Source organism: Poecilia latipinna, unplaced genomic scaffold (genome assembly GCF_001443285.1).
Source record: "Poecilia latipinna isolate Pla-1442-1.1 unplaced genomic scaffold, P_latipinna-1.0 Scaffold1608, whole genome shotgun sequence".
NCBI classification, from domain to species: Eukaryota; Metazoa; Chordata; class Actinopteri; order Cyprinodontiformes; family Poeciliidae; genus Poecilia; species Poecilia latipinna.
This window is the reverse complement of record NW_015114224.1, coordinates 155953-170006: the sequence shown is the minus strand read 5'-3', so window position 1 is coordinate 170006 and position 14054 is coordinate 155953. Positions and strand designations below refer to the sequence as shown.

Below are 14054 nucleotides of genomic sequence, written 5' to 3'. Positions count from 1 at the left end.
GAATTAGCTCAAAAGCTAAATTTCATCCTTTGTCCTAAGATAAGTAAGCACGAAAAACCAAATCACTTCACTAAGGAGTTCAGAGGACAGAACACAGTACACATAGTTCTACTAAAAGAAGCAAAAAAAAAAAAGAAAATATATTTGCAGAAAATAACTAAAACATTAATTTAAAATTTCACTTTCATAAAAAAATATGTTTGAGTCAGACAATCTGTGAAAATATTGAGCTCCTCCACCAGTGCTACTACTGCAATTTGAAGAAATGCACTGCGCCCGGTCAGAAACAACCAATCAGAGTCAGGGGGAGGGTCTTAGCTCCTCCTGGCTCTGATTGGTTGTTTCTAAATAGTCCTGGAATAACACATAGGAGCTCAATTCTTTATTTTTTTTTCAACAAGTTATCTGACTCCTATCATACTGTCATCACATAGTGACATTTTCAATAAATATATTAAAAAATATTTATTTAAAAAGTTGCAGCAGCCTTAAGGAAACATATCTAAAATGTGTAACACATCACATCATTTCAAATAATAAGAAACTGTACGGAAGAAAATTACTAAAAATAAAATTTAAAAAATCTTTATGAAATGTTTTAGCATTTAGGCAATATAAATAGCATTGTTAATTCTAAATGAGTCTGATTTGACATCTGATGGAGATAAAAATTTACATCTTTTTTTTACTGTTCACATTGCATAACTTCAACTGTAAGTAGCCAACAGCTGGTGTGTGTTTGTGGTTAACTTTACTGGAAGTTCTCAATGTTTTATTGACTGCACTTCTCTTTTGAAAGGATTTTGCTGAAGTAAAGATCTGTGTGCTTTCACAACTCATTTTGGTGAGTGTTGGTGATATAACTCCAAAAAGCAGTTCATGCATTAGCATGCCCTTACAAAAAAATATCTATGCCAAAAGTGCCTCTGGACGTAGATGTCGGAGAAGTATGCGTAAAAAAATAAAAAAATAAAAAATCGTCACAACTTCAAGTTGTCGGTTATAGGAACACAATTATTGTTGACAGCCATCTGAGTGACAGAAACAAAAGAGCAGATAAAGATCATGGAGGGAGGTGACACAGGTGGAAAGGAATGAAAATACAGTGGGCGGGGAGAGGATACTCTCAGACGGAGAGGGAAAAAAACAGATAAGGAAAACCGGCAGAGGAATTTGTGAGAGGGACTGAAAGCAGAGGAGGCCGGTTTAGAGAGGAGGAGCACCGCAGAGACAGGAAGGTTACACATGCAGAGGAATTAAACAAAGCTCAGACAGAGCCAGGAGGGGAAAGGTTGGTTAACTGCAGGTCTTTTTTTTTACCTTAGCTAATTACCACTTTGCTCTTACTGCAGCACCAGAAAGGCAGGGAGAAAACAGCAATCAGAGAGAACAGAAAACGGAGACAAGAAGCAGCCAAGGAGAGAGTACTAACAGCAGTTAAGAAGTCGAGTCGAGATTAATTGAGGAAGAGAAACCAAAAGCAAAGACGAGCCTCAGAGGAGCGGAAAAAAGTAAGAAAACGGTAGACGTTCATTGACAAAGAGGTGGACTCAACTCCACGGACTCCTGACATCAGCAAAACAAAGGGGGGAAGGAGAGCGGCTGTAAAGAGGTCACTGTGGTCCATGTGCTGCGTGCCTGAGCAAGTCTACTATGCAAGCGAGACAACACAGATAAACAAACCAAAGCACAGTGTCTCCGTTCACCTCCAAAAGACAGTGTTCCCTGCAGCAGCACCATGTTGATGAAAGAGTATCGCATATGTATGCCACTGACGGTGGAGGAGGTAAGTGTTTGTCTTTCCCACGCTCATGCAACACACACACAAACGAACCACTACCCTCCCATTACTGTAAACCAGCGAACTAAAGAGAAGGTTAATTTGCAATGTGATCATATATAATCAACTTACAATCTAGAAAAGTGTTAATGTGATGATGGGAAGTGTTTTCCGAGGGTGTTTTGGCACACTGGATCTTGAAGCATCCTTGGTTGACCGAGTCAATGCACTTGGGCGGCATCCCCACAAAGTCAGGCTTCTATTGTTTTACTACTGTTCCGCCCCCCCACTCCACCCCCTGTGTGTGTGTGTGTGTGTATACTTTACAAATGAGGGAGTTGTGTAGCATTCAGAGCAAATACAGAAACTAGTCAAACTGGTTACAGCTGACCAAGACCTTAGCTCAGACAAAGCTACCTGGCCTGCAGTTTTATTCACACAGAGATCCTGTTGTAGGGAGGAGAGTGAGAGAGTTATTCCCTCAAGTGTCCTTCAAAAGAAATGTCCTCATCCTCTCCTGTACGCACCTCCACGTCCCCTCCCCACCTACCCCCATCCCTCACCTCTATCTGTTACCACAACAATGACAGTGACAAATAACAGTCCAGAATGGGATTTACGGTATCAGTGCAGGACACACGTAAACTTGAGCTTGCAGCAAATCCTCTTTTGGCTGAATGTAATGCAAGTTTAAATGCAGCTTTGCCTGAGGATGTATCAAATAAAAAAAAAAATTCTACTTCGTTTCATGCCATTTACAAAATTTAAACCAACATGCTGCATTAAAATAGGTGGATTATGCACATCTGGATATCCGTTACCTCTTCTGTTACACAATACTCTGCTTCTGTGCCGTGGAATGCTAAGAGCTACGTTTTGCTTGTGGAAAAGCTTACAGGTAACGGACGCTCAGTTGGTAGAGTGAGTCGGTAAGGCTGATGGTTCAATCTTTGCATTCTTTTGGTTGAGGAAGATACTAATCCACTTACTGGCTGCTTTACGGGGTACACCTTGGTAGCAGAATCCACTTCTGCCTTCAGAGCAGCCAGAATTCTTCATCGGAAACATTAAACGTGAACCAAAACATGTCAAAAGTTGATGTAGATCTGATAGTTGAACTTCCATGATACCCATCTCTCATTCCAAAAGAGCTTGACTAGGTTAAGATCAGATGACGGTGGAGGTCTTTTGAGGAGAGTAAACTCATTGTTCCTGTTTTGTCACAGTGCATCCTTCTGTAGAAGTAGTCATCAGGTGAAGTTGTTTTCACCATGTCTAGATTTTTAAAAGCACTGAGTTGAAGTCATGTGACTGATATGTTTGCTATTTGCATTAGCAAGCAACTCCACAAGCGCACCTGATAAAGGCCATACTGGGTTTACTAACACCAGACATTAATGAAATTTGGAATAATATTTTACCAGGGAGATGTTCTTCAAATCACATTAAATTTTCTTTATTCATTCTATGTAGACATCTCTTAGCATTGTAACATGGTTTAAAAGATCTCTGTACACTTCATTAAAGCAAAGCTGTCTTTATATGTCAAACACTGTATGTCAGCGAGCTAAATATTTGCATTTCAACTTGAGTATAATTGATGAAAATGTCACAAGACAACAACATTTCTGGAGGGCAGAGTTGGTGCTAGTTACAGCAAATGGTTATGTCAACAGGAGACTGTCACTGCCTCTGGGGTTTTTAGGTTTAACATCTTAGGTTAGCAGCGTGACTCACCGGAGCAACTGCAATTATTAAAGGGAGCAACCTTTTCAACAACATAAAAACTGAAACAATCTGAGTAAATTCACCACTACCTGAGTGATTGCTATATACAAGATTTTTTTTTTTTTTAAATCAATAAATGAACTGTAAACCGTTCAACTTTTGAGGACAGAGCTGATGGAAACTTTAAATTGTTACTTCAGCAACATATGGCGCTACTGTAGTGCTTACACTAGCTTGTAAGCACTAGAAGTTTTATTTTTAGCTGTTTTTTCTGCAAACACCACTGAAGTTTTTCAATGCTATTTTCTCTGCTGCTCTTTGTGTAAAGATACTGATTGAATGTTTAAGTCACACTTCCTACAAAGCAGATTTCCATTTTGGGAATAGATTTAGCTTAACTTTATTACTTGTGTAATTGCAGCAAGCATAAAATAAATTTCCATTTTCAGTCAGACACAGCAGCAGCTGTTTGCAACTTTCGAGTTATAAAACAGTTAATGATCCACAATCTTGCGGAGTTGATTGTTTTAGTTTGTATGCATGAATATAAATGCTGTAAAACTTACAACTTTACCAATTTAAATTCTTATCAAAAGGCCTCGAGAGAAATTTTCCTTTAAATCTGAATGCACCGTGAGGAAAACAGAAGTTGTCAGATGGTGATTTCTGTCTGTTAAGCCAAGGGTGGATTAGATGGATGTAGATGTTACTTCTTCATCTTCCAAGCTGTAATTATTACCTCAAGTCCATTCGACTGCTGCGAGATTTATTGCTAACAAGAATACTTCACTGTTACAAAACCGAAAAGAAATCGTAGATGTTTGAAACTGAAAGTGAAACTGATAGCATGACCGACTTTATGCTAAATCGTGTAAATAGTCTGCCTGGTCCCTTGAGGGTTCTCAAATAATGTAAGAAAAGTAATTCTCAGAAAATAATGAGATTCATAAATATGAAAACCCAAAAATATAAATAAAAGGCGGTGATGTCATGACAACTGTAACGTTCCCCATTTATATGCAGCAGAATGATGTCAATTCCACAACCTTGATCCTAAAACGCTATTCACAACAAGAGTGCATCAACAACATGACAAGACTTAACGCTTCACCAAATTTGGCTTATTTCCTGTAGCTTAGTTCATACAACAAGGACTTTTTAAAATGCTTGCACATAAGACAAGATGGGAAACTGGCAGCAGACTATGAACTAACCCTCATTAAGCCAAATGATTAAACTACTCTGCTTTTACCTTAACTAATCATATTAATGTAATCTATTATCAATTAAATTGTACGACAAAAATAAATCTTTCCTATATACAGCGTTTCTGTGGCAGCAAAGTTATCAGTGCAAATCACTGTATAGAACCCACTTTTCAATCACAATAATTATTGATTTATTTCCAAAAAAGCTTTTATCAAATCTTTTTCGTTTTGCGGTTTAAAAGCAGGCCATTAAAAACAAACTTGTATTTTTATCTTAACAAAGGACGAAGAGAGTGCCAAGGCAAGTTGGTTTCCATTTGTTTAGAACTGGAAATTGTAGCCGAGCACATGCGCATGAGAGATTTAATCATAAGGAAACTGAAGTATATTTTATTCCGTTCACTTGCAGTCACACTGACACAATGAGCAGAGTTTCCATCCTGTTGTGAGAGGCTATATTTACACCTTTCCAGAATTCGTGATGGTTGCATTGCTTTAAGACTGGTCTTAAAAAAAAAAAACAACAGTAGGAGGAAACATGCCAAAAAAAACTGTCAACATGTGACACATGGCAACAGTGATTTAAGGACAGAAAAGTCTTTAATAAGGTGAGAAGATCTATAGCATGTGTAGGAGGTACTCAGTGCTGCGGTGTTAAAAGTACACATTACTATGATTAATTAAGTCAAATAAACATCCAATGAGTAAATATTGAATGTTGACACTCCATTGTAATTGGAACAAGAAGGAGTGTCACAAGATGTCAGAAGTGAAGGATGGTATGTAGATGTCTGCTCTCCTCATTTCTTTCTTTCTTTTTCCCTATCTTTTGCTGTTACTTGCTTTTAATTAAAACTCTGCTTTTGTGCCCCTCCAATATAGGGCAACAAAATGAATTGCATTACAATGGCAACAGAGGAGCAGAGTACTTTTAATAAACCACTCTAGTGCCGTCTGTAAAGTAGGTTAGGCTCAAGGGTCAGAAGTGAGCAGAAAATCAGGACCAGCCACTGCTTCAGTTTCTTCCAGTTATATTTTTTATTCAGTCATTTCTCAGACTTCCCTTCTCAGCATTCAAAAACTCACTGGTTTTATACACATTTGGCACCACACCTGTGCTTAATTGGACACAGCCACCAAGGAACAGGTCAAACAAACAAATTCTAAACAAAGAAACACCAAAACTACAAATCAATTTACAAACTCCTACCTAATGAAATTATCTGCAAAATAAGTCACATGATCCAAAATAACTCCAAAAGATTATTTTTAAAGAAAAACAAACAAAGCAATACACAAAAGAAAAACCCTCTAATTGGTAGAACCCAATAAGGTAATCAATGACATCATCCAGCCACTCAATCAGGAAGTACTGGGTCGGCCCCTCCCACACTCCTGCAGATCTACAAGGGCAAATGATGGTGAATACAAAGAAAAAATAAATACACCTTGAAACAAATTCAACCCACAATCCAGAAATAATAACCAACCCTAACATAGATAGATCTTGCAACATAATGCTAACACAAACAAACCCGGGATAGTAAGTAAAGCAAAATTGCAATGTTTACATTATTATAACCAACTATAAAAAAAGTAAATGATAAAATATAAGGGACAAGTGGTGAACATAAACTGAACCACTTTGTCACACCGTCATTGTAATGGCATTAAAGCTTATTAGATTTTAGGGAATAATTCAACCGTGATGCGCAGTAAATTACAAAAATAACGCAGCAACTGGTTAACACTCGAAGTAACACAAAACTGTGTAATTTGGGCTAAAAGAAATGACAAAAAAAGGGACTGTAGATTTCTGAAAATACACAAAGCGATTCTATCAGGCTGAGCACAGCGAGGATCACTTCACATGCCCAAAGGAGCAGTAAAAGAAAATACTCCATTCACAGTGCCTCATCAGCAGCGGGTACAAACTGGCGCTGCAGCAGAGAACAAAGTCCCATCTTCCTCATTAGGACTGTACACATTCACCCTCCCTGGCCAAATTAAATTTTAAAAATTCTGAAATGGGCACTTCAGGGCAATATTTATACACACCAATAGGCAGTTAAGGAAAAAAAAAAAAAAGAAAGAAAACGAAAGCTTGCACCCAAGAAGCCGTGATCAAGTGTCTGTCAAAACAAAACCTAACGCTGCAGCTGTGATCATGGCCTGTTTTTTTTTTCATGCTACTACTTCCTCATTGCAGATGATTTTTCTATTATTTCTTAAAAGGAAAAACAAAGTCACTGACTTGATATAGCAGACCTTTTATCTGTGATTTTATGTAATACCTTCTTGCCTGTGTGATTTAAAAAAAAAAAAAACATATTTCAGCTTTTGTTTAAATGCCAAGTCAATTTGTCCTTATCCTCCCAAAATCACAAAGACGGCTGTGTACTGCAAGGCTTGTTATTTCATGTTAAAGATCCAGAGTAGCTTTTGACTTTTAAGATTAGACAAAATAGCAAATATGAAAGCTGCACAACAGAGGTGTTATCTTAATGAGGGGATCTTCTTCTGTTGTTGCAACAGTGGGACTAAAGAACTGCTGTTTACAACCACAGCAGGTCCAACCCATCAACCACACCAACAAACATCTCAGGATTTTCACTGAAAGCTGCCACAGGAGACCCTTTAGGTTTTGTGGTGCTGAGTGCAAATTGCTATAAAGGAAATTTCTATCTTTCTCATAATCAGCTGTAACTGTGATGCCAGAAGGTACATTGTTTGGCAGGGAGAGGCTGCTGTTCTCATGCAATGAGTGTTATTATTTAAGGACGATGTGTCACTTCATCCCAAACAGCACTTAGATGGGTGGTGTCAACAGAAAGCCACAGCCATGCCATCTTCCAAGTTATGCTAGTAATAGATTGCACCATAACAACTTGGGCTGATCAAAGAAAATGAAACCGAACGAAAAGTGACAGTTGCAGAAGGTTCAGTATTGGACGCTGAACTCTGGCATTAATGCTTAATACAATTAAGACAAAAGTTGTGGTTGTAAAGTATCGTCAGTCTGTTCATAATTCACAACCAGTGTCATCTGAAAGGGCTAGTATAATGTAAAATGTACTACACCACGTTACAATGTTATTCCTTAATCAAAAACATGCCTAGAGCGTCGCTTTGATTCGTTCAAGCATATTTGAGAAATCCTTGAATCTCCTGTGGCAACCAGTCACGGGTGCCGAAAAGCTAAATGCTCTCACAGCAATTAGCAAACACCTGGTGGAACTGGGAGTCTGCCGAGATTGCCATACAAACTACTTCTCAGTCCAATGCTCCAAAGAATGATGGTAAACGGTCAAATGAGAAGCACTGTTGTCATGATGTGCTGAACACTGAGTATTCACTGAGTGGACACTTGATTCAGTCTTAAAGAGACTGAATCCCAATTTTTTCAAGGCAGTCAAACTTATTTTGTGTTTGATATATACAGCAATTTTATAAGATGTGAAGGAAACACAATTACTTGGATGGAACTGGATGGTAAAATGGTGCTATGCGACTGCACAATATAATAGTGTCCCTGTAAGGAAGTTTCTGAGAGAAACAAGGGTTTTTCTCAGGAAAAAAAAAAAAAGCGCTACACATTGTTAATGGTCAGAAAAGCTGTGTCATTACTCTATCCAGACAAAAAAAAAGACACTGCTAAACACAGAACCAGTGGACAAGGATTGCAGAGAGAGAGAAATATATGGGGTACATATTTATTGGGGACAAAAGGTCCGTCATTAGCTTTATCTAGGAAAGAGCCACTGGTAAATAAAGACACATAAAATCAGAACTAATCTACTGAAAAGAAAAAGAAAGAGTGCACAGTTTATAGCAGTAGAAGTAATTTTGTTGGCTCCCCCCACTAAAAAGACACAGCTAAACAAGTAAGCACCCACCCATGCATACTTTCAATGTGAAACAAAAACAAAGAGAGTACACGGTAGTGAACTTAAAAGTGACTTATTATGCTTCCTTGAAAACGTTATGATGCGTCTATGAGCTGTACAAAAAGTGTTAATTACATTGTTTTGCACTAAATTTTCCAAGATAATGCAATTTTAGTCTGGTCACTTCGGCCCATTTTGAGCTCCTTTCAGAATGAGCTCTTTTAGGGCCTCTTGACACTTAAATCCAATTAAGCTGCTGCTGTAAACTCAGTGTTTGCACTTTCACATAAAAATAGCTTCAAACAGATGAACAATTATACAACCATGTATCTGTGAAAAGCAGAAGAGAACCAACAAGAATGCAGCAAGAGGTCTCTGAACAGCAAAACACTTGTCTTTTCCAGCAGCCATTGTACAGCACATACAGCAGTAAAACCAGATGGAGATCCACCTGGGTTGCTAGGTGACGGGTTGGACTCAGCTGTGGTTGCTAGGTAATGGTGCACTGCCTGTTGATTAAGCAATCGGGAGTTTTTCAAACAGCTCATTTTCCAGACACCAAAAAATACATCAACTTATTGTCAAACAACATTGGCATTGTTTTTTTATAAACAGTTGGGCTGTTTTTAGAAGAAATTGAGACCCAAACGGAAGAACATGCAAAACATGAATTTTGCATAGTAGGCTCCCTTAAAACTTAGCATTGGCTTTTTGGAACATGTTTTCTAAACACATTTTCTTTCTCTCTGTCTCACCACCATAAACATTTTCCTGGTACGTTTCTGGTCACCAGTACAAGATTGGGCAGCTCTACATGATCAGTAAGCACAGCTGTGAGCAGAGCGGTGGGGGCGAAGGAGTAGAGGTGGTGAGGAATGAGCCGGATATTCACCCTCAGCATGGTCCTGGACAGCTGACCGAGAAGAGAATCTACCTCACCAGGTATGAGATCATCTCTTTAAAGATTGTGCTGCTGTGTCAATAATCCTGTTTGCAACCCCAGTCCCAGCCTTAAGTTGCCAGTTCTATCACTCTGATAACAGATGCTGTGCCGTCTTTAGTCTCTTGCCCTCCTGTAAAGCTTTGCATCTTTTAGATCCAATCTTCAGAAAGGCAACTGTAACCTGTCTACATCCACATTCAAGGACTCTTTTTGTCCGCAACAGGCTTAGTGAGAGTTAAAGTGGGAGCTGCCATCATTCCCTGAGCTCATCATCCAGTAAACCTTTAAGTGTTCTAATTGTGTAAGTACAGGCCTCCAGCTGGGAGGAAAACGTCCACATCATCTTGATGGCTGTAATTGCAGGATGTGAAAGGAATTTAAGCCTCTCATCATTTTCTCTCTCAGTGTTGAAAATTGAGCTGTCAAAGGCTTTAAAGCATGTGAATAAAAAGTGAAAATTATCATTTTTTTAATATTAGCACTACCAACAGACATCAATTATATCATTCTAATTTTTAATCAGTACCATGTCTCTTAATGATGGTTTTATTGGGGAAATAAAAAATGTTGTTACTTTATACGTTATATTCCCGTTGCACACCGTGGGGTTTCAGTCAGGGTCTTCAATAGACGTCATGCCTGAACAAGACACGCTGTGCATGGCAACGCAAAAACGATGCACCACACCTATCAACAGGCATCCCATAAAATGCAAATAAATAAAAATACGCCAAGTAAAGCAACAATGCATATCAAGCACAGGCAACAGCGCACATAACTGAACAGCCAACAATTTAGCAAAACATTTCTATGTACCCCAGTTAAGCTCAATGTCAGACCAAACTGCTCAAATAGCACCTGTGAACTATTAAACGAAAAAATGCTCAGTAAAGTCTGTATTAGGATGTAGTGGAAAAGTAACTCACCCATAACTTGTAAATAAAATTCGCAGGTTGTTGTGCTCAGTGCTAGCTGTTAGCCACTGGTAGCGCTCATAGATACAGTCTTTAAAATACCTTACAAAGTTCTTACTGGTCTGTGTTGGTGAATCCAGGTTTAGTGTGGGGTTTACATTATTATTATTTTTTTTTTTTTTATCCAGTAAAGAGCGTCTTGAAAAAGGCAATTTTCATAAATCTGCAACTAGGTCAACAGAAGTTGAACCGGAAGTGGCTACCATTTTGTAAATACCAAGTTCACTACAGTGACGGATAACACAGGGGAAGCTTTTTACTCACAGCTGGGCCTGTGGGACGGACCGTCATTGTATGTCAATTTTAATTGGCTGATAATTATGTCAGTCATGCCAACTATGGCCTGTCGCATGGCATTTTTCCGACGGGATAGCTGAATTTGTCCAGCAGGCCCTGAGGCGGAGCTGCTCGCCAGATGCGTTTAAGGCACTTTTTAAAGTAGGAAATTAAAGTGATTTATACAATACATTGAAACTTTCATTTAATTTTAGCTCTGAATAATTCTATAATTTGTGTATACACAAACATATAAGCACAGCTGAATTTTGCAAATCCAGTTTATTTATAAGCTCAATTTTCCCTGTTTCGTGTATTTTACTTGAACTTAGAGTCAGGATAAAACTCCCTTTGAGACATACTCAAGGATACCAGATAAGTATAAACACATTAATTTATTATTTCATATTCTGCCCGCAGGCAGCTTGGAGAACACATTCCACATGTGCTGGATATCACAAAGAAAGTGTTTCTGCCAACATTGTATTTTCTATGTCTTCTGGGCAAATGGCTACTGGTTTAAAGGAGCTGAATATAAGCCACATTAAACAGATGGGTATCAGTGTGAAAAGTGAAAGTCAATGTGGAAATCTATAAAATTTTAATGTCCCTAATAGCCACTAATAGCTGTTTCATTTTAATAGGCTGCCATTATAAAAAATATATACTTCTTAATTGAATACTAAATAACAAAACATTTTTCCAATAAGTCTGTATTGTATAATTAAGGAGATTATTTTTCCTGACTCGTGTGATGTTGGGTATATATATATAAAAAAACATAATTAAATTAATGTTAAGCCCTTTAAAGCCTTACTCTTGCAAAACTCTTAATCTCAACCTTATCAGTGGAGAGAAACGACATCAGTAGAACCAGACCTAGCGTGACTGGCCATCGGTCAGGACTTGATGGTGCCTGAGAAGACAGAAATGAGGGACATGGAAAAGCAGTAGCTTCCATTACACAGGAACAGTCTTTAAATAAATACCACTGTGTGCTGACAGATGTTGTAAGCTGGTTAACTATTTACATAGAATTTGTTTACATGAAAAGACTAGATGGCACGTAAACCTCTCGAGTGCGGAAGGATACAGGTTGAGGCGACACGTTTTAACCATTATTCTTCAAGTCATGTAGCACCTCCGACATATGTGTGTCACTATTGGTCTGCCCCCCATTTTGTACAGTGTGTGTCTATCAGAACAGAGGGTGTTGAATTTACATTGTTGTACTGGGTTAAGGTTAGATGGTGGGGTTTAAAGTTCAATGTCTCCTCAAGTTTTCAGACAGTTCTTAGCCAAATTGTTCAGAAAAATGTCAAGCTGCTGTCAGTTCAACAGGTAAGCATGCATAAGTGAGTTAATTTTCATCAGTGTAGACAGAGCATCTGCATAGCATTACATGAGAATAAGTAATATTACTTAGTCATTGTTGTGACATTGATGTAGCACTTACATAACTTCAAAGCAGAGGAGCAAGTGCAGTATATTTGCCATTTTGTTGGTGCAATATTCAATATGTACACATGTTCAAAATTATGTGGAACCCTGGCTGAGCTGTTGCTTAAGTCCCAAACATGCATGAAAATGAAGCTAAACCATGATGTACTATAAATCAAAACAGGTATCAAATAATCTGATGGGGGGATTATGAATGGTTGAAGGGAAACTTTAAATCCAGAAGCAGGTGTAGCACCAAAAAGTAGGAATCGGCTTAAATTATCTCTCACTCCAATTAGAGCAACATCTTGGTAGCCAAATACCTGAAATGAGGCTTCAAAACTGCATATGACAGATCAATAGGTGAGGTTACAGTAGCTCGGTCCATTTATTATATAGTCTACAGTCTGGTACGCACATAATTGATGCTGGATTAGATTAGCAGAAAAAGAGCACAAGGAAACTGTGTGCTGCTGCAATTTGTTGTTTCAATTCATGACTGTGATTGGTTGCTTTAGTGTTAGGTGACTGATAACACTCAAATAAACTCTTCAGGAATAGCAATAACTTTGCACCCTTAATTACATAAGTACCTGAGCAAAGTCTGCTCAAGTGACATTTTGAATTAATCAGATTTTGCTGCCATTTTGGCAACCGGTCCACCAGAGATAATGTTTATGATTTATATCAGAGATTACTGTTATGGCTGTGCCTAATATTGAGCTGGGAGTGCTAAGGCTATGAAATTATCTGATAACTACTTCCTCTTTAGTGACAACCTAATACTTATATAGTAGCAAGTGAAAGGTATTGATTAGCCCTTGTCAATCAGGATTTTATACACTGCGTTCATTAGTAAAGGTTGACATAAGCCCCTTTCATAACATAACAGGCCGTCAGAGTAAAATGTCCTTTTAATTGAGCAAATGAAGCGCAAACCTCCACACAAGCCTTCCTTCAATTTTGTGCCCATTTCAGTCATAATGTGCACACAGTTGATTAGCTGGGTGACAAACTCTGATGACGACATGGTTGCAACTTACTGATAACCAAATCCTTTTCGTGTTGTTCCTTTTGGGATTTTGTGCAAGTCTGCAGTGTGGCACAGTCTCGCTTGTTTAGCTCTATTCTGAATGATTGCTTGAGTTAAGCGGGTGAAACCATCCTGCCAATTTTTTTACAAACCTTGTTGGAAATGGAGTGACGTTTTTGCAACAGACTCCTTGATGTTACACATAAGAGTCATACTGTCATGTGGCCAAAGTTTGCTTTATTTATCTTTTTCATGATGGAGCTCATTGCATGGCTTCGTTTGATGCAAGCTTCATTTTTGTCAGCGGAGCATCTTAGAATAAAATAAAACTTCCATAAAGAATCCAGAGCTCAAAGGAGCTCATCATAAAAAAATAAACATCACAGTCACCCATGACACTATATGGCATAGGAAACACAAAGAAGATTATTCAAAAGTTTAAAAATGTGAAGTAGAAAACAAAAGCATAAAAATCCATCTATTCAAATTGAGTCCTTATGGGTTTCTTTGTTGTTGGTACACATTTAACTGCATTCCACTCTTCTGAATCTTTACCTGAAGGTGTTCATTCACCCTCTTTACACAAATCACTCCAGTAAATTCTTTTTTTTTTTTTTTTGACCTGTGCCTTGGAACATAAATCCTGAAAGCTGTTTTTATCACCCAGCCCACATTAAAAATATGCTTCTTTTCCCTTTTTTTTTTTTTTTTTTTTTTTTTCTTTTTTTAATTCCATTTTTTTTTTGTTGTTTATTCAAAAAATTTTTTTGTTAAAACAACTTTTT

General features: G+C 38.0%; 1 protein-coding gene and 1 long non-coding RNA gene across 2 annotated transcripts in view; one reads left to right on the top strand and one right to left on the bottom strand.

Annotated features, from left to right (window-relative positions):
- Window positions 1-1121: 1121 nt before the first annotated feature.
- The window catches only part of pitpnc1b (phosphatidylinositol transfer protein cytoplasmic 1b), a 27114-nt gene continuing 14181 nt past the window's right edge, over window positions 1122-14054 (top strand). Inside the window, exons 1-2 of the mRNA XM_015059173.1 lie at window positions 1122-1786; window positions 9397-9545. Of these exons, the coding sequence (XP_014914659.1) occupies window positions 1739-1786; window positions 9397-9545 (197 nt within the window). The 5' untranslated portion in view covers window positions 1122-1738. The remainder of the gene's footprint in view (window positions 1787-9396; window positions 9546-14054) is intronic.
- LOC106963971 (uncharacterized) overlaps window positions 1831-14054 on the bottom strand; it is a 29236-nt gene continuing 17012 nt past the window's right edge. The window contains exons 2-4 of the long non-coding RNA XR_001428298.1: window positions 3130-3137; window positions 2766-2772; window positions 1831-1841 (exon numbers count right to left, since the gene is read on the bottom strand). This is a non-coding gene — a long non-coding RNA (uncharacterized LOC106963971). The remainder of the gene's footprint in view (window positions 1842-2765; window positions 2773-3129; window positions 3138-14054) is intronic.